The 21,030-nt window shown below is 37.0% G+C and overlaps 1 protein-coding gene across 5 annotated transcripts in view; it reads left to right on the top strand.

The window, feature by feature from the left end:
• The window catches only part of Mtmr6 (myotubularin related protein 6), a 38,559-nt gene that overhangs the window by 6,954 nt on the left and 10,575 nt on the right, over window positions 1-21,030 (top strand). For 3 of the 5 annotated variants that reach the window (XM_074043747.1, XM_020178153.2, XM_074043746.1), the window contains 8 exons: window positions 6,020-6,136; window positions 11,035-11,197; window positions 12,153-12,310; window positions 12,516-12,644; window positions 16,592-16,726; window positions 18,829-18,961; window positions 19,646-19,755; window positions 20,121-20,246. In XM_074043747.1, coding sequence (XP_073899848.1) covers window positions 12,257-12,310; window positions 12,516-12,644; window positions 16,592-16,726; window positions 18,829-18,961; window positions 19,646-19,755; window positions 20,121-20,246 — 687 coding nt within the window. In that variant the 5' untranslated portion in view covers window positions 6,020-6,136; window positions 11,035-11,197; window positions 12,153-12,256. Of the gene's footprint in view, window positions 1-664; window positions 864-6,019; window positions 6,137-11,034; window positions 11,198-12,152; window positions 12,311-12,515; window positions 12,645-16,591; window positions 16,727-17,392; window positions 17,504-18,828; window positions 18,962-19,645; window positions 19,756-20,120; window positions 20,247-21,030 lie in introns of those variants that run through there. The other 2 variants (XM_074043748.1, XM_020178152.2) reach the window with 2 other exon arrangements.

Below are 21,030 nucleotides of genomic sequence, written 5' to 3'. Positions count from 1 at the left end.
GGCCTCTCCATGTTGTGGTGTGGTCAGCAGCCACCTGGCCTGGATCCAGGAATGTCCCCTGGAAGGAAGCTCTGCAGGCTGATAACTTGGCATGAGTGGAGTTACAAAAACCATCTGTAATCCTGCAGCCTACAAATCACAATGCGTGGTCATACTGAATTTACTAGGGAGTCAGGATCCTACCCCAGTGATGTAGCATCAACATTTTTGTTATGTAATACCCCCTACAGCATGATTTCTGATTGATGTCCCTGCTAACATGTAGTTAAATGCACCATGCTTTATATAAGGAAACCTGAAGGTTTGGAGAATTTATTCCAAATAAGGGTACAATAAATACTATCTTACTGTTTCCTGAGAATAACCCTAGTGAGCAGTAGCACTGCTTGTCATAAGTGAAAGTTTCTAAATTTGATGTTGCTTCCTGCTGTGGTGATGAACTTCAGAGGCACTCAGACTCGTCCTCACCCATCAAATCCCTTTTCAAGGGGGTGCACTGTCACACCTAGAAACAAAGGGCCAAGAGGGTGAGGAGCCGCGTCAGTCGTCCACCGCCGGGGGCGCTGTGGAGCCTGCGAAGGCCCGGGGGCCAGCCAGGGTGCCGCTCTCCACGACGCCGCTCTGGCCGCCCGCGCCGTCCCCTCGTTGGCCTCCGGGTTTGCGGAAGTGTATCCAGGAGACGGCGCTCGCCGGCCGCGCCTGCGCTGCCCGGCTGCCTGGCCTCGGCTCTGGGCGGTTGAGGGAGTTCCCGCTGGCTGTGGGTCGTTGCCGCCGTCGCCGCCGGGTTTCTGCCGTCCCAGGGTCCGCCTGGGAGGCCGGCTGCCGGCGGACGCCTCGGGATGGAGCACATTCGGACGACCAAGGTAGGCGGCAGGGCCCGCGGGCCGGGTCGCCTTGGCGGGGTGCCGGGGCAAGTCCGCGAAGAGCGTCGCCGCCCCTGGCTCAGCACTGTCTTGGCCAACACCGACTGCTTCAATTTTTGGGGTTTCGGTACCTCACTTAGGAAAACCCGGCGGCCCCCCGTGAGCGGGGGTTCGGGGCGGGCGGGCCGCGTCCCACTCAATGACGCACTCGCGCCGGGATCCCCGCTCGGCCCCCGCCCGCGAATCGCGGTTCGGTCCCGCGGGGAAGGTCTAGCTCCAAGCTTCGTGTCTCTGCGGGAAACGTTGATTTTGAGAAGTTTGAAAAACGGAAGGAAACACCAGAAGATTACCAAGTTATTTTTTTTTCCAGCCATGTTTAAGGCAAACTTCGCCGTGGGGTACGGGTTGGAGCAGAAACAAGTCGCGAAGAGTCGCGCGCGTTTTCACACCGCGGGGAAAGCCGCTTCCCCAGATCCCGCGCGCCTCCTCTCTGATCGGGAGGGGGATCTGAGTCCTGGAAATGCCCCAGAGATGCACAGAGATGTTTATTAGAGCTCGTTTTTAACTTTGCGTATACCAAGTGAAGTTGAAGATGCTAAAGACTAGCCACCTTTAAAAGTTTTTTAGAGGAGAAAAGTAAAGTAACTCGAGAATTCAGATTGGTCACACTTAAAATTTGACACTAGAAGGATGATTAAACAGGTGCAGAGGTGGAACCGAGGCTAGAGGGGGATAGGACAGGTTCCAGATGTGCATTCTATAGAGAGCGGCTGAGGCCACGGAATGACTTCTACACCCTTGGTGATTTTTTAAAGATTAAGAGATTTGTGACTAATATTCTGTTAAGATTACTCCTCGGGTATGCACTACCACTTTGTGTTGTTCTAGCATTGAACCACCACATTTGGGATAATCTTAAGTGTAGACTACACTTAAACAAGTATTTGCTAGGTACCCATTATGTGCCAGGAACTGAATGGACACTCGCTCTACAGCAGCAGGGTGGACATGGACCTCACAGTGCATTCTGGTAATTGTTGAATGGACCGACACTTTCTTAAATTATCACTCTGTGGGAAAAAGAACTTGTTCTTAAAAGATCGATTTGAACATAGCCTACTTTTTCTCTCCATTATGCATACATAGCCTTCACCTGGACATAGTTAATTTGCTGCAGAAATAATTGTAAGTATTTCAAAGCCAAAAATGGATTGCTTTAGGTTTATTAACTTTCAGGCTGTATGTAGTTTAGTCAGTAGCTTCAGAAGTTTACTGTGACTGTTTAGTGATTTGCTTCATGTTGTTCAGACAGCTGTATGTGAAAAGTAAAAAATTACCATTTTTGAGCAACAATATATCATGATAGTAATTTTGTAATAATTTCACAATGTTCACATTTCACAAATATGTTAACTTATTAGCTATCGTAATTTTTAAAATGATCCTGTCACTTGGGTTTTATTATCTCCATTTACAGATGAGAAAGAAATAAGCTTAGAGAGTTTGAGCTCCTGAGGAGTAGTTAGGATTTGAACTAAGGTTTTTCTAACTCCAAATAGTATGTATGCCTTTTCTAGTGTTTCATTTTAATCTAATTATTAAATTTATTTACTTAGGAATAAATCAAAATCTAAGAGCTTTTTCTTCCCCAAACCTTTTCTTGTCTTAAATAATATATATGAATTATTATTGTCTGTATTGTTTAGAGTCATTATTTGGTTTGTGGTCTGTAACTAGAGATTCATATTTTAACTGAAATAATTAAAGGATTTCCTAGAGCTGAAGTTCAGGACAAATATATCATTCTGTTTGGGTCACATTTGGCTCATTATGTCAGGTACCTGGATTTGAATTTTTAAGCTGTACTGATGAATTGGGTAGCTACTGCCTATCACTTTGAGCTCTGATTAGTTCTGTCAAGAAATAAAGAAAAATATGCAGTGTTTCCCTGTCAGGCTCCAATGCCTTGGCTGTTATTATGTATCGATATCAAATGATATTGTGCTATTTGATTCAGAGAATAGAACTTTACATAGTGGGATGGAAGAACATTTTCCTAGGCTAAATGAAAGACTGCCTCTCAGAGTTTTTATAGAATTGTATGTGTCCCACCCCCAAATCTGGCTTAATTGGAGTTATTACAGAAGTAAATCCAATTTGTTCTTTAGCTTGTTCCCTCTTTTTGTTATTATAATGTGAGGTCATATGCGTATATGTACTGGTGCACATTATCTGCTATAAAGAGGGAAGGAAAGATAAAACTAAAAACGATAAACTGAGCCAAGCATGGTAGTGCACACTTGTAATCCCAACACATAGGAGACAGAGGCAGAAGGATTGTGTGTTCAAGGACTACATACCATGTACTACATAGTGAGACCCTGTCTCAAAAGGACAAAAAGAAAAATTAAGAGAAACTCATGTTATCTTAATTGCCTTTGTAATAAGAGCCAGTAGGTTCTGAGGAGTACCTGAATACTTCCACAAGTAGGATGCTATTTTGACTGTCACTGATATTCTGTCATGTTACAGATGGGAAAACTGAAGTTTGTAGAGATTAACTTGTCACATTGCTAGTTGGGAGCTAGCTAACTTGGAGCTCTCAGGAACTGCATTTTTGAATTAGGGCTTTCTGATACCAGGCTTGTGTTTTGGTTTCTTTTCATCTTGTCTCTCCTCTCCCTTTCCCTCTTTCTTTCTGTGAGTCTAGGGATTGAACTCCAGGCTTTGAGCTTGCAAAGCAGGTGTTCTACCACTTAAGCCATGCCTCCAGATCATTTTGCTCTGGTTATTTTGGAGATGGGGACTCTGAAACTATTTGCCTGGACTGGCCTCAAACCTTCATCCTCCTGATCTCAGTCTCCCAAGTAGCTAGGATTACATGTATGAGCCACTGGCGCCAGCTAATCCTTGCTTTTGATAAATTGTATTAAGGAAACATTTTGTTTTTTTTTTTTTTCCTTCCAAATTTGCTTCTTAAAGTTCCAAGTGCTCCTTTTGAACTTAACTGGATAGTAGCTTAGTACAGAGGACTGGCAGGGCTCAACCTGTTTTACCAGATTATAGTAATTTTACCAAAATCTATAGTAATTTTTCAAATGTTTATTTAAACATTTTATTACCTACATTTATCAGGCAAATGAGGGTGAAATACTTCACATTGATTATCTAACCTTACTGTAGCTCTCTGAGGTGGAGATAGAGAACTGGAAGTCCAAACATGTATTACCAAATGGGTAGATAAAACAAGCTGAAAAACAGCTATGATTTCTACTAGTAGTTTTTCTATTCATTTTTAGTTTGTTGCTTATTTATTCATGAATTACTGCAGTTCACCACCCACTGTGTAAGGGAAAAGGTAGCAGAAATAAGGAAGAGAATAGTGGGTTAATAAATCCTATGAATGATTGCAAAAGAGAGAGTAAGAGAGAGAGAGAGAGACAGACCACTGGTAAATTGTGGACACTTTTGGACACTTTTTGTTTTTCCCTTAAGGGAAATTCTCTGTAGCAGTTCATCTTAGGTCAATAACCAGTTAAGTGCCAAACACTATTCTAGCCTTAAGGAGTTATTCAGAAAGCAAGAAGAGATTGTCCTTGCTTTGGGATGTGTTAAGGGTTTTTAGCGGGAGAGACAGACGAATGAACAGTAGATGCTTCCATTCTAACTTAGGAATTCCTTTAATAGTGGTAGAAGGAGCAGATTTTGAAATATTTAAGTGATAAAATTGGTAACAGTTAGTGATTGAACATCGTGAGTCAAGAAGTCATAGAATGATTTCCAGATTTCCAGTATGGGTGACCTGATGAGGATGGAGGAACACTTAACATCCAAAGCACAAAATTAAGATCACATTTGTGAGGAGTGAGAGGGTGGTCAGTTTTGCTTTTAGGATGTTTAACATGGCTCTTGATGCACAAGTGGAGACAGTATAACCCAGAGGGAAGGTGTTCTAATGCAGGAATGAGAACACACACAGGTATAAGTGGTCATGCTACTGACTAGCTGCTACTTAGCTGCATGCGATTAGTAACTCCACATAGGAATTGTGAAAATGAAAATAAGTAATGTATATTATGTCACCTTTATTTTGTTAGCATTGAGGTTTGAACTCAGGGATTCACACTTGCTAGGCAGGTGCTCTACCACTTGAGTCATCCCACCAGCTCTCTTATTTTCTTAAAGGTCAAGGATTAGACAGTTTTTGTATGTCAAACCAACTGTCAGATCTGAGCTATATCATTTGCATCATATCTGAGTTTCTAGAGAAAAGTATTCTGTTGAATTTATTTTAAAGTTGATAGTGGTTATTTTATCTTTTTTCCCCCATAAGGCTGGGTGACATTAAATTTCAAAGCAGTAGCCTCCTGCACATCTCTGACCAATCTCAATCGCACTGTCCATTCCAATGACAGCTCTGTGTGTGTGTGTGTGTGTGTGTGTGTGTGTGTGTGTGTGTATGTACTAGTATTGATCAAGACACACTATGGCCTCACTGCCTCAGGTTCTACAGGAGGCCAGTGCAGATGGATGTAATCTGTGCTATGAGGATACAAATCCATGACATAAGTGAGGAATAAATTTCCTGAGGAAGATTTGTGTTAGGAAGCAGGACATCAGTGAGCACCCAGCTAAGCTGAAAAGACCCATGTGAGAGTAACAGCCCAGAGCTGGACCATAAATAACTGTTTGGTGTGGGGTTGTGGGAAGAATAGAGACTAATCTGGAGTTTGAATGCATATAACTATTCCCTGATTTCATTTTCTAATAGTTTACTTGTAGAACTTCGATAATAGCTCTCTGTACTTATTGCTTCGTTTTCCAGCTTCAAATACAAATAGACTCTTGGATATGAGAATTGTTTTTGCTTATTCATATCACACCACTTTTTCTTCCTCCTCTTACAAGTAAGGTTAGTGTGTTTTGCGACTTTCTTTGTATTGGTTACATTTATAATGAAGTAATGCCAATGTTGTTTGTGGCTTATGTTTCCCAAAAAAGTAGATGAAATTTAATGTTGAGTGTTAAATAAGTTCTTAAGTTTTGTGGCAAAAAGAGAAGAAAATTGCAAATGATGCATGTAAGTCCTGGGATTAAAAAGAAAGAACTGTTTATATTACTTTTGAAATGAAAAATAACATCTTTTTCTTTTTTAGGTTGAACAAGTGAAATTACTTGACCGATTCAGTACCAGCAACAAGTCATTAGCAGGAACACTGTATCTTACAGCCACACATCTCTTATTTATCGACTCTCATCAGAAAGAAACCTGGGTAAGGACCATTTGCCGTAGTAATGATAATGGACTGTGGCTACTGTTGAGGCTTATTTTGAGTATGTATAGTAAGAATTTTAATCATTGGCCACTGGCTTAACCAATTTTAAAATTTTTTTGTATTTTCAGTTAGGCCTTGCTTTATGTCCAGGTTGGCCTCGAACTACCTATATAGGTAGCTCAGGCTAGCTTCAAATATGCAGCCCTCCTATTTCCACCTCTGGAGTGCTGAGATTACAGGCATGTACCACTATGCACAGCTCAGTCAAAATTTTTTCAGTCTTCAAATCATTCCTGCCCTCCCTTCTATAAGTTAGTGGTGTGTATCATGTATAATTTGGAATTTTGTAGAATACCAGACTCTTTATCTCCACAAATAATTGTAAAATACCTATTTGTTCCTTTTAGTTTTAAAAAAATCTAAGTATGTTAACAGATCACGTGGTTTGTTTGGTATATTCCAGAGTGTTTTCACAGCAAATTACAATTAAGGTGTTTTAAGATTTTTTTGTTATTATGAAAGTCAAAGTATACATACACAAACATGTTATTTATATATACACAAGATATGTATATGTTTTCAAGTGCATATACATATATACAAAGGTATGCTTTTAAGTATACTTGAAATTGTATGCATGCATAACAGTATACAGTTGACCTTTGAATGACATGTTGTGTTTGAACTGTTGCAAGTCCACTTACTTGCTGATTTTTTCTTTTTCTTTTTTTTTTTTTTAGATTTTCAACAATTGGAGAAAGCTCAATTTTCTATGTATAGCATAGAAATAGTAAATAATTAATAAAAAGTTAAATGTTTTGTATACATAAAATGTATGTGGGCAGTAGTCCCTGCTTTATCATTTACTATCATAAAATATAAACAAATCTATTGTAAAGAATTAAAATTTATCAAAATTTAGACATACAGATAAAGGCTGTGTATGGCTCCATTTGTAATTTAGAGAAAGTAAATGGAAACATGCAATATTAAATCACAGCTGCATAAAATTAACATACTATATTATCATAAAAATTTTGTAGCCATGTTCTGTTGCTATTGCAGTGTACTCAAGTGTTTTTCTTGGATATTTGCCTGGGAGTAACATTACTGGGTCTTGGATAAGCACATATTAAGTATATCACGTCTCCAAAATGGCTGTTCCAGTTTATTCTCCTCAGTAGTGTTACTTATTGTTCTACATCTTCACCGTTTTTGTCTGTGTGTTCAGATGTGCAGTTGTGATGTTAACTTGCTGATTACAAAGAAGTCCTTTTAGAAATTTTTCTATTAGGTGGTCTTTCCTCGTGTGTGTTTGTTCATTGAACCCATGGAACAAGTGCTCCACCACTGAGTTACATTCCCAGCCCCATCTTTCAGTGATTTTGTAAGAATTCTGGTTTTGTTTGTTTGTTTTTCTTGTGGCACTGGGGTTTGAACTCAGGGCCTCCAGGTTCTCATACCACTGGAACCACTCTGCCAGTCACTTTTTTTTGTGATGGAGTTTTTGGAGATAGGGTCTTGAGAAACTGTTTGCCCAGGGCTGGCTTGGAACTGAGATCCTCCTGATCTCTGCCTCCTGAGTAGCTAGGATTATAGGTGTGAGCTAGAATTCTGGGATTTAATACTTTGTCAGACATGTGTATCATCACTAGCTTCTCCTAATGTATAGCTTGTCTTTTGTATGGTTTTGTGTGTATGTGTCTTATTTAAAGTTTAAATTTGTAATGTTACAGATCTTTCACTCTTTTCTTTTATGGTTTGTTCTCTTTTGTAATTTTTAAAAAGAAATCCAAATGTCAGTGTCCTAAAGATTCTTCTGTATTCTAAAAGCTTTAAATTTTGTCCTCCATGTTTAAGTTAATTCATCTGGGAAATATTTTGGTGTATGGTGTGCCATAGGGATTTAGTTTTATTTTTTCAAATGAACAACTGGCACCACTTATTGACTGTTTTATTGCTTTTGTATTTAGAACCGTCTCTGTCATTAATAAGGCTTCCATGTATGTGAGGATCTGCTTTTGAGCTCTTTGTTCTGGTTTTGGTATATTGACTATACTGCACCAACACCATAGTTCTTTACTGACAATCACTTTTTAACATGTCTTGATATTCAATAGAATCATGACTGCTTTATGCCTTTTGACTCCTTATTTATTCACTCATCCATCTAGCATATTTATTGAACATATACTTTGTTTTCATGTTACTATTCTAGATATTTTGGATATCATACATAACCAATAATAACAAGTAAAAATTCTGTCCTCATGGAGCTCACATTCTAGTGGGGTGAGACAAAAGTAAAGAGGAGATGTAAGAAGAAAGGGGATCACGTGTGGGGCTTGTGTCTGTGTGCTTCAGAGGGAGAGGCTTGGACATACTTCTGCCTCCCTGGAGAGGCAGATTCCATAACCCATTTGTAGATGAGGAAGTTGAAGTTCAGGGAGGAAATGATAGTCTGGGTCACACAAGCAGCAGGAGAGGGGCTCAGAGAAGTAAAAGGAAAGGGAGCTTGTATATATAAACACACACACACATACACAAGTATGTATATATATGTATGTGTGTATTTGTGGTACTGGGGCTTGAACTCAGGGCCTACACCTTGAGCCACTTCACTAGCCCTTTTTTTGTGCGATGGATTGTTTTCAAGATGGAATCTCCTGAACTTTTTGCCTGGGCTGGCTTCAAGCTACAGTCCTCCTGATCTTTGTGTCCTGAGTAGCTAGGATTACAGGCATGAGCCACTGGTGCCCGGCTGGCCATCTTTGCTGCTTACTGGTTGGGCAACTATATCTATGTGCTTTCTACTAGGTTGAAAAATGGCACCTCACCGCCAAGGCATAACAGGTGGGTGGGCTTTGTTCAGTGCTCTCCCCTTGATTTAGCAGGGAGTTTTCCCAGGTTGCTCCCTGCTGACTTTCCCTACATCTGTTTGGAAATGGGGTTACTTGGATACTTCTGCCTGTATAGGAGGCAGAGAAACACAGATTTCTGGGGTTTTTCATCCCTTGAGGACTGTGGGTATTACAAGGTGGAAAGGTGGAGAGGAATGGCAGATACAGTGTTGGGCTTAGCACCTCTGCAAAATGGGTACATACATCATCAGTCATCTATAGGGCTGTTGTGTATCTTAATGAGAAGAAACAGGAAAAGCATCTGCTGAAGTTTAGTGGCAGCTCCTTAAATGGTAGCTAGTTTTATTACGTTTTCTAAGCAATGGAATCAAGATTAGAGATCAGTTCTGCTTCCCAGTACAGGGATTGATGTTGCTAAGGAGTCCCCTTAGGCCATCTGCTGCCTTCTTTTTTGGTGGTCTTTTTATTTTCCTAGGAAGGCCATCCAGTTGATGGATGAGTGTAGCAAGTTAGGTTAAGGTGCTTACCTTGGAAGTTGACCGTGGAGAAGTTTTATTCTCTAGAGACACTGGACCCTTCCCCACCCAGTGGTTGCACAAGAAATGCTGGAAGTTTCTTCTTCAAGTGCCTTATAAATATGAGTAAAGTTATTATTCATATTATCATCCAGTCCTCCTGCTCTACCTTTGTTCACATGCCTCATTTCTTTTCTGTATGTTTTCCATCTCCCAGACACATGAATGAAGTATGGGCAGAATTCCTTCTGATAGTACTGATAGGTCATTCCTTCAGATAACTTATTCCTTCAGATGTTAGGAATATAGTTTGAGGGACAGCAAAAAGATGTCTCTGTTCTCTTCTGCCCTGTTGTTATCTTTAAAATGCTCTCTTACCGGGATAGTCCCATTTGTCCTGAATGAAGTCTGTTTAGTATGAGCATTTTAATTTTAGATGGGGCATTTCCAGTCTTTTGTCCTTCCTTATTTTATAGATGATGATTTTTTTCACAGTCATATAACTAGGTAGTATAGAGTCAGGTCCCTTCATCTTTCTTCTGCAAATAATTTTGGTGGTTAATTGGAATCCCAATAGTGACATATTGTTCCTAAATCTTATTGTCCCTAATTCTCTATTTAGATGTCACTATTGGATGATTCTGAGTAGCTTAGCACAGGCCCACTAATATGTTAATTGAGGAGGAGGGTGATAAGGAGAATGATGGAGGGGGTGAATTCAACTATGATATATTGTAGGAACTTTTGTAAATGTCACAATGTACCCCCAGTGCAACAATAATATGATAATAAAAGATGTTAATGGAGCTAATTCTACATAAGTGTAGGCTTACATGTGTGTTAATTGTACCATGTAAAGTTTAATCTACAGACTCCCCTTACCCGTCTTTCTGAAGCTCATCTTGATTACTTGTGTGCATTTACTCTTGCATGTTAACTATAGATTTAACATGTATAGTTAATAGAATTAATGCTAGTATGTAATAGTATATAAAACATGAATAACAGTCCCTCACTTTATCATAAAACAAAACAAGACAAAAGCAGAATAGAATTTTATACTGGAATTTATGTTAAATTTTTAGGTTAGTTTGGGATGACTTGATCTCTTGCCATGATTGAGTTTTAGCTTTCAGAAACCTAAGACCTTTTGTTCTCTGGAAAGTTCCTATAGATATTTTAAATTACGATATTAAAAATGTAGACTTCTTTAACAGCAAACAAAGGATTATTGGTAGCAGTGAGAATGATAATCATGTTTAAAATACAAGTATTGAGTTTATAGTTGGACTTTTCATTCACTCATTCAATGAATATTTATTGTGATAGAGGAACGTATAAGGGGTGGCACCCATATTCCTGGTTTGGGCATTGAGCCATTTAGATATTTTGAGTACGAGTGTGTAGCACATAACATTTGTGACTTTGAGGAGGACATTCCTAACATTTATGTACTTTGGAAGAGAATATGTATTAGTGCTTTCTGTTTTGGTGTCTTAAATGTTTTTTCATGCTGTAGATACTACACCACCATATTGCCTCAGTGGAGAAACTTGCTTTGACTACTTCTGGATGCCCACTCGTGATTCAGTGCAAGAACTTCAGGACTGTGCATTTCATTGTTCCCAGAGAAAGAGACTGCCATGATATTTATAACTCTCTGCTGCAACTGTCAAAACAAGGTATTGTTCTTAGGGACCAAAGCTTGCGTTGCTCAATTTGCGATGGATTTTCCAAGATACTTTAAAGTCTCATTATTATTTTATAGTTACTTTGGCAGTCAGTTTCTTGTCACTTTTACCCGCTCCCCAAAATGGCTTAGAAATAATAAGAAACTATTGATCTGGATTGTTAAGAGTGGTGTCCAAAGAAAGGGTAATAGTAAGGAAATAATAGTAAAGCCTTTAGATTTATTTTAACATTTTTAAAGTCTCTTGATAGCCAGCTCCACATTGTTTTTTTTTAAGTGAATTTCTAGGAACAGGTCTATGTTCACTTTCATCTCAGCATATAGAGCCCATTGCATCCCATCGTCCCAAGTTGAGCCAGAGTGAACACTAAAGATGTGCCCAGCCATCTCTAGTTTCTCATTATAGTATTGGTCTTTTCGTTTTACATCTCATTTGGGAAAAGGAGTAAGTAGAAGGTAAGGAGTAAGTGGAAGGTATCCTTGTGTTTTTAAAATGTTACTTTTTAGAAAAGAAAAATCACAGTAGAGGATTTAACATATCAGTCTAACTGTATTCTTTATTAACCTAACTTTTGCTAATGACATAAATCAAATCTCAAATCCATATGTATGCCTTTAGATACAATCACTTGCATTACCAAGCTTAAGATAATATTAAGTTCAGGTAAGTTCATATATTAGCCATCTCCAAAGATGTTAAAGAATAACTGGAAGAAAAAAAAATTGAGTTACTTTTACATATAGTGTATTATAAATTATATATATGAGACCATTTTACGTGATTTATATATTTGTACATATAAATATGTATTTCATAACCTATGTATTTATAGATGTTTGTGTAATATGTATTATAAATGTATGGCTATATGATTTATATAAAAGTATGTATAGTTATGTATGTATAAGTCTTATAAATTACATTTTAACGTTTTTGTATTCTGTAGCAAAATATGAAGATCTCTATGCATTTTCTTATAATCCTAAACAAAATGATTCAGAACGACTACAAGGTTGGCAGCTCATTGACCTGGCTGAGGAATATAAGAGAATGGGAGTGCCAAATTCACACTGGCAATTATCTGATGCCAACCGAGAATACAAGGTAACATAGTACTCTTTGGAGAAATTCAGCAAGTGTAGAGCCAGAGGGGCAGAGCGTGTATTAGTTATACCAAGGGGTTTCATTGTAAGGTTTCCATATATGCAACTCTTCTTGTATTTAATAAATGTGAAGTGTTTTAAGGTGATTTTTAAATCTCAGAGATTTGAAGTGAATAGACTACTTATGTTTTATTTGATATTTACAGATTTGTGAAACTTACCCCAGAGAACTCTATGTTCCTGGGATAGCAAGCAAACCAATAATTGTTGGTAGTTCCAAGTTCCGGAGCAAGGGAAGATTCCCAGTTCTTTCCTACTATCATCAAGACAAGCAGGTAGGAACCTTCTCTTTGGATTTTGTAGGTATAGTACTTCTCCCTTTTAAGTTCTAGTATCCAGTAGAAATTAATTTTTATTTTAAAAGGTCATTATAATGTTGGTAATAAAGACATGCTAACTTTTCACTACAAATAGAACAGGTCCAATGCCTGGACAAGGACTAGTTTAGACCTTCCTATCGCCCCTCACCATGAAGACAAAGTTTATTTTATGGAGAAGATTAGCCTAAAGACTCTGAATGAGTCTTGACAATTTTTAAATTTAAAACTACCTAAGCTGGGCATTAGTGGCTCACAGCTGTAATCCTAGCTACTTGAGAGGCTGAGATTGGGAGAATTGAGGTTTGAGGCTAACCCAGGCAAAATAGTTCCTGAGACCCCATCTCCAAGTAATAACCAGAGCAAAGTAGAGGTGTGGCTTGAGCAGTAGAGTGCCCGTGAAGCCCTGTGACCCCCTTCCCCCCAAAAAAGAATAAAACTGTCCTGAAATATAGAAAATTTCATACTTAAAAAAAAATTTAATTTGCCTGTACCAGGTATTAAACTTAGCACTGCCACTTAGCTAGGCAAGTGTTCTACCACTTGAGCTACAACCCCACCCTAGAAATGTTCATACTTTTTTATCTTCCTTTTTCTGTCTTGCTTCCTTTCAGTAGTGACTTGAAAGTCATGGGATTAGTGAACAGACAGGTTCTTCTTTCTGTGCTGTCGTACTCTTTTAGTCCTCCATGTATTTGGGGGAAAGCAGATAGTTTGACAGGCCAACCATTGAAAGAAGTAAAAGAACCAAGGGCATTCCAGCTCCTGTTTTATTGTTAAGCTTTTCAAATTGTCAGGAGTTTGCAACATGAAGAGGTGGTGGAGGCATGTTCACAATGAGCTGCTGTTACAGGGGTTGGGGTGTGTGTGAGGGTGTGTGTGTGTGTGTACGTATGTGTTAAAGCCCAGGGTCTTTTGCATACTAGACATTACTCATTGCAATAAAACTTAACCTTTGTAACCTGCTAACCATAGGCCAGCAGGTGTTGTGTGTTAAATGCTTCATATGCATATCTTGTTGACTTCATAAAGTAGGCTCTGCTAATCACCTGTCACTTTTTTTTTTATTATTCATATGTGCATACAAGGCTTGGGTCATTTCTCCCCCCTGCCCCCACCCCCTCCCTTACCACCCACTCCACCCCCTCCCTCTCCCCTCTACCCCCTCAATACCCAGCAGAAACTATTTTGCCCTTATTTCTAATTTTGTTGTAGAGAGAGTATGAGCCATAATAGGAAGGAACAAGGGTTTTTGCTGGTTGAGATAAGGATAGCTATACAAGGAATTGACTCACATTAATTTCCTGTGCGTGTGTGTTACCTTCTAGGTTAATTATTTTTTATCTCACCCACCTGTCACTTTTAAATGGGGAAGTTGTAGATCAGAGATGTATATTTCACAGCAAGTAAGTTGAAGAGTTTTGTGCCATTGCTGACTCCCAAGATTTTAGAATTTTTCTCCCTATTCTGAAATTTTGCAGTGATGTCCTTTCACAAGTCACTTAAAATTCAGCCTGGAAACTAAGATCTCAGTTTTCTATTTCTTTGATAATATCCTTTCCTCTATTTTCTTTATTTTTAAAAAACTTATATTTAGTTGACAATTGGGCTTCCTAGCATAAGCGTCCATTTTCCTTAGGTTTCTCTCTTGTTTTCCATGTCTTTCTGTTTTCTAGATTTCCTCAGCCATATCTCCAGTCTACCTGTAAGAGGTATTCTTTGTTTGCTAGATAATGTTTTTAATATTTAAGAGCTCTTTCCTATTTTCTGAATTTTTTTAAGCTAGTTTTCTATTGTTGGAGGTGATGTCTTAGTTTTCTGAGGATAAGGATTTTTTTAAAAAGGAGTCTATGCTGCCTACATTAGTCATATTTTTCCTCAGAGTTCTTTTTTTTCCTATTTTTTTTGTCTTCTCATATTTACATCCATTTAGAAGTTAGTGTGCCTGAAGTTATATGTCTTTGGATTCTTTCTGTTTTATAGGTTGATTTCTTTCATCAAAGTGGAATCTTTTAATTTTTTCCCATGTGTATAAGTTGTGTAGACTTTATTTAACTGTCCTATTTTGGAGGCTGTGTGGCTTCATCTCCATCCATAGTTATGCCTGTTGTTCAGAGTGTTCAGGTTAATCCTCTTCATAGAATAACTTGTCTTTATGATGGGGGATGTGGTGGCCTTAACCAGTCCTCCTGTTTGTAGTGATAGCCTTGATCAGGCCTTTAGTACCAGCTGCCTTTGTGTAATTTTACTTACTCCGAAAGCCTTGCCTTTTCTTTTTTTTTAATTTTTGTGGTAATGGGTTTGAACTCAGGGCCTTGTACTTGCTAGGCAGGCAGGTGCTCTACCACTTGAGCCCCCTTACCTCTTACTGACTTAAGGTAGTTGCCAGCTTTCTTTGCCCTGCCAAATTGGTCAGCATTTGCCAATCTGCTATCATCTCCCTACATTTTATTGACATTTCCATTGTTTCCTTTTTCATTCTTTTTTTTTATTTACACTTTAAAAGTAAATTTCTTTTTTTCATTTTTAGTACCATATATTCATTGCACGGGGCGGGGGATTCAGTTGTGCCAATTGCCAATAGCCTTACACTGTACATTGGTTAGGTTCCACACCCCCCCGCCCCACTTAAAGCAATTGCAAGAGGTTTTATTGACATGTATATGAAGTCCATCAACCATATTCCATCACCTTCATCTTCATTCACTTTTCCATTCTTTTGTCCTTACGGCTTTATACATCTTAAATTTGTTAGAACTTTGGTTGGATTTTGGAAGGGAGCCAGGTAAAAGGTAAATTTTAAACAAGTTTCTAATCTGCTTTTCATAACTTAAGTCATAGTGAGGTTAACTGGTTGTTTCTGTTTTACACGTCTGTGCTTGTATACATTGTTTTTTTGGAAAGGTAGGGTGAAAATACTCAGTGACCAACTTAGCAAAAATCAGAAAGTAGGCATAAAAAGAATTTAGAAAGACAATCCTCATTTTCTTCTATTTAAAATTTTTGTGGTTTGTGTGCACTTAAAATGTACAAAAATGTGTGTTTATATTTCCTTTTTTTCCCCCTTAATGATACTGTATTTGGAATGTTTGAGTACAGATGTTGAAATTGACATGGATGAGACTGGAGAACAGTATATGGGTCTGAATCTTTTAAATTTTTCTTAGAACTTCCCAGTAAATACCTAATTCTGTCATTCACTGTTTCTTACAGATATACTTATCCTTAGATTGACTATATTTTAATTCAGATTTTAATTGAAGCTCTTGCTCATTTTATGTCTTTATATAAAGATTATTGATTTCTAATTAGAGATTTAAAAGCCTTTGGAAAGTAAAAGTTCAAATGTTGCTAATTTAGAAATTCTTGTTTACATGTATTAGCTATTCATTTTCTTTTACTTGAATTTGAGTTGAAAGAATTCTGTAATCCAAACAGAACACAGGATGCAAGTGTCTTTTCTTTTTTTTTTTTCCAGAGAGGTACTGGGGTTTGAACTCAGGGCCTCATGCTTGCTAGGCAGGTGCTGTACCACTGGAGTCACTCCTCCAGCCCTCAGGTGTTTTAACAGTATGTCATTTCATAGAATTGACAAAGTGCTCCTTCTTAGGACCTGTTTTTAAATTTATTTATTTATTATTTTTTAAATCAAACTAGGTAAAGAGGCATTTAGTTTTCATAGCACATTGGAAAAGATTGGGAACATCAAGAATATTGAAATAATATTAATAATATTTAATTAAAATAGGATTTCAGATGTTAATGCCTCATGATTGTCTATCTGACTTTTAAAAGATTGTATATTTGATTTTAACACTTTCGAAGTTTTTTTTACTGTTAAGCTTTTTTTTGAGAATTATTTTAGAAATCTTTGTATAATCTGTTTTCTTTCTTTTTAAAATTAGGCTGCCATTTGTCGATGTAGCCAGCCACTGTCAGGCTTCAGTGCCAGGTGCCTGGAGGATGAACATTTGCTTCAAGCCATTAGTAAAGCCAACCCAGTCAATCGCTACATGTATGTTGTGGATACCAGGCCCAAAGTATGTATCTTAAGTTCAATATGCTTTAATGAATGGGAGTTAATACATTTGCCCACATTTAAAATATCTGAATCCTAGTTTTAAATGAACAGAGGCTAATGATAAAAATGAAGCTAGTCCTTTAAGGGAAACCAACTTAGACCAGTTCTCTGTAACCCAAGAGGTGATTTCATATGTCTTCTCACATATTTAATACAACTTTAAGAAGTGGAATTTTATACTCCACTCTTGATGGTATATAAGCCTTTTGATGTTGTGAAGAAATACTAAGTAGTGTGTGTGTTGTGAAAATGAGAAATTCTTACTACTATTTTTTATAGAATTTTTTTCACAATTTTAATTAGAAATTGTGAAAAAATTGTGATACAATTTTTAGTTGGTAAAATACTTTGTGTTAAAATAATTTGATTTTAATTTGAAATATTAAAAAATAGGGAACACAATGAGTTAACTTAGGAACCATTGAAATAGAGAATTAAAAATAGTGCAAAGGAAGTTGTTATTTAGTTAGGCATCATTGGCATATGATTGACTTTTTATCATTGAGACCACATATTCCTTTCTCTTTCTGAGCACCATTAACAGCCAATTCATATAGGACCCTGAAATTAAAGAATTAAAATTTTCAATGGTAATAGCTAACTTTACTTTTAATTTTTATTATAGCATCGCATGCAGAGCTGGTGGGATACACAAAAGGACATTGGCAGAATTATAGTGAGGATTTCTTCAAAAATCTGGAATGATGAGAAAAGAGAAAGCGATGAGAAAAAGCGAGTGAGCGATATAGAACACAGTCTTAGGCAGCTTTGTGAAAGGAATCATAGCTGTTTAAGAGTAACTCTCATCATTATGTAGTCTCAAGATAATGGAGAGAAAAATAGATGAGAATAATTTGAGTAAATTAGGAAGTATTAAAATTAGAAATTGGTAATTTGATAATCTTTTATTTTGTTAAAAGTAAAAGACTTGCTTAGGAGTCAAGAGTTGGTGATGTCTCCCATAAGAAAAATTTCATTATACTCCCTTGTAGAATCTGCATTCATTGATTGGCTAGAACTCTTTTTAGGTAATACTAGATATAAAAAGTGGTTTTAATATGAGACTTTTGAAGATGAGGTTGGGCTGTGATTTGTATTTCAAGACCTAATAGCTCCTTTTTATGTTGTCTTCTACACAAAATATACTTTTCTTTGATAGCTTTTCTAAACTTTAGTAGTAATGTGGGAGCATTTTTTTTATATCTTATTCCTAATTTGCTTTAGTCTTCATAGCTAGTAAGTCAGTAAATACAGTTTAACTGTACTCATTACCAACCTGGGGCCCCCATCCACTGAATGAAATCTCCTTCTCTTCCAGTTTAGATTCCCTTTCATTCAGGTTCATAGATGAGCATAGTAAACTGTGGTAACCTGTTATATGAAGTCCTAGTCTGAAGGAAGTAAGGATGCCAAATCTAACAACTCCTGAGAACATTTGTTAATAGTAACCAAAGACCGTGGGCCCGGAGAGAGCCTATTTTCTCTCTCCAGTTTGTTTTTGGCCTAATTCTTGGAGCTGTATTAGGCTAGCAGATTATATGCTTTATTTCACAGTGTATGGGCCTCCAGTAATGTCTAACATACTGAACTGCAAGTAATTTGAAGATGTATTTCAAATGTGATTGTCAAGGCCTCTGTGGCCCCAGGCTTGTTCTAAAGTGAATCTCATAGTTTGATTCTGTGAATGAAAAGCTTTCTAGCTCTGCTCATCTCTAAATCATTTAAGATTGAAATAAGAGATACTCTTTTCTTTTTAATTTTGGAATATTACAGACACATAAAAACTGACACAAAATGTAAATGAGTTAGCTTCATGAACTTGTGGATACTTTCTGTTTAGACTTCCCTTTATATAACAACCATACTGTTACTTTATAGTGTCCTTTCTTTATTGTTGGTAATGTGATAATTTTGCTTATTAAAAAATGGTAGCTTATTCAGTTTTAAGAAGTTCCTTTAAATCCTCTTAGTTTATAATGGTGCTCATTTAATGTTTTATGGTAAATTAATTTTAAAGATAAAAATAATTTGATTCTAAATTTCTAAAATTTTAAATTTTAGCTGAATGCAATTGCAAACAGAGCAGCTGGAAAAGGTTATGAAAATGAAGATAACTATTCTAATATAAGATTTCAGTTTGTTGGAATAGAAAATATTCATGTTATGAGGTCCAGCCTTCAGAAGTTATTGGAAGGTAAGAATATTACTCACATTTTAGACATCTTTGTCCAATAAAAATATGGTAGTCACATATAATTTAAACTTTCCTAATAGTCAAATTTTAAAAAGTGAAGATAAACAGGTGAAATTGATACTGATATACTTTATCAAAAACATTATTTTAACTGTAGTAGATATAACAAATTGATAAGATATTTTACTTTTCATCATGTCTTAGAAATCAGTTGTGTATTTTACACTTACAACACATCTTACTTTGGCCTGGCCATATTTCAGGTGTTCAGTAGTCACATTTGGGTAGTGACTACTGTATTATTCTAACAATTTTGTGAAAAATTACCGTTCTTAGAAATTTTTGATTGCTCAGTACAGTGCAGATTACTTTATGTTAATGCTCCCTTTAAATGTTAAGGTGTTTTTCTGGTCATGATTTGGAATTAAAATAATTAAAATATAAATATTTTAGGTTAAACACTTGTGTTATATCACTTTAAGGGAGATTGGAGCATTTCTTTTCAGTGCAAGGAAGGACAGAAAAATGTATGCAAAAAGCCGTTATTAAGCTCTAATAGTATATTTGATTGTAAAGAGTCTCACTTGTTTATTTACCCTCTTTCTCAAGGGCCTTGAGAGGTCCTTAAAAGGATAGGTGGAAACTAGCCCTGCTCTAATTGCACATTTTTGCCTTTATTTTTAGTCAGTGGTACCAAAGGACTTTCTGTCAACGATTTCTACTCTGGTTTGGAGAACTCAGGATGGCTTCGCCATATCAAAGCTGTTTTGGATGCTGCAATCTTCTTAGCCAAAGTAACTCTACCTCTCATACTTGACTTTGGGGTTTGTAGTGGTTGGGAAGGAGTGGCTTTACTTTGGGTACTGGTCACTTTTACAATCCTTTAATTCTTTAATGAGCTTCACTTTAACTGAGTTTTAAAAATGTCATGTAGCACTTAATATAGAGGCTTGCAATTCACAAATATTTTGAAACACCATTTTTGTCTTTATTTTTGTTTATTTGCATATCGTGTTGTTTTTATTTATGCAGTAATATCATTGCAGATAGAGTTCTTTATAATGCATTGTCTTCTAGTATGGTTTTCAAATGAATAGATGTACTGATTTATGTAAATGGTATTCACTTAGCATCTTAAGTACATTGTTTTTCTTTTCAGGCAATAACGGTTGAAAGTGCAAGTGTGTTGGTACACTGTTCTGACGGGTGGGACAGGACTTCTCAGGTTTGCTCCCTTGGCTCACTTTTATTGGATTCCTATTACAGGACAACCAAAGGATTCATGGTAAGGGTTTATTTACTCAAATAAGAGTGAGTTTTGTTCTTCCAGGGTGCATTGGCAGTGTTCAGAGACAGTTCTCACTAAAGGCAGTGATGCAGCTGTCATCTAACTGGCAGATTCTGCAAAATGTACAGGACAGTGCATAAAGAACAGTCTGATCCAAAATGTCAGTGCTGCTGAGGTTAAAAACCTTGACTTGGACTGGCTTCCATTTGTGCCACATCTTTGACAAAATACTTTTCATTTAAAGGTTTTTCTTTCTTCTTTCCTTTAAAAAGGTAACAATAGAAATATTCAGTATTTTGTCTAAAAATAAAAGTAATGCAGTAAAATAAGGCACAAATAAGAGTACTTGGAAATTCTGTTTAAAACACCTCATTTCCTAAGTCTCTTAACAAATTTTAATATATGAAATTTAAATTTGTAGTTGGACAAATGTTCTCCATTGTGAGGATAAAGCCCTGCCTCCTGTTCTGTTCTTTTTTTTTTTTTGTGGTATTGGTACTTAAATTCAGAGCCTCATGCTTGCTAGGTAGGTGCTCTATCACTTGAGCACTCCACCAGCCCTTTTCGTGTTGGATAGTTTTCTAAATAGGGTTGCTTGGGCTGTCTTTGAATGCAGTCCTCCTGATCTCTGCCTCCCCAGTAGCTAGGATTACAGGCATGAGCCAATGGCACCCGGCTTGTTTGTTTGCTTTTTAGTGTCTGATCAGATTAACTTTGAAAATTAACATGTTAATGTATGGTGAATAAATGAAAAGATACTGAAAATTTTTATGTTTCAAAT

This window comes from Castor canadensis, chromosome 10 (genome assembly GCF_047511655.1).
Source record: "Castor canadensis chromosome 10, mCasCan1.hap1v2, whole genome shotgun sequence".
NCBI classification, from domain to species: Eukaryota; Metazoa; Chordata; class Mammalia; order Rodentia; family Castoridae; genus Castor; species Castor canadensis.
The sequence above is the reverse complement of the archived record's forward strand: the minus strand, read 5'-3'. Positions and strand labels throughout refer to the sequence as shown.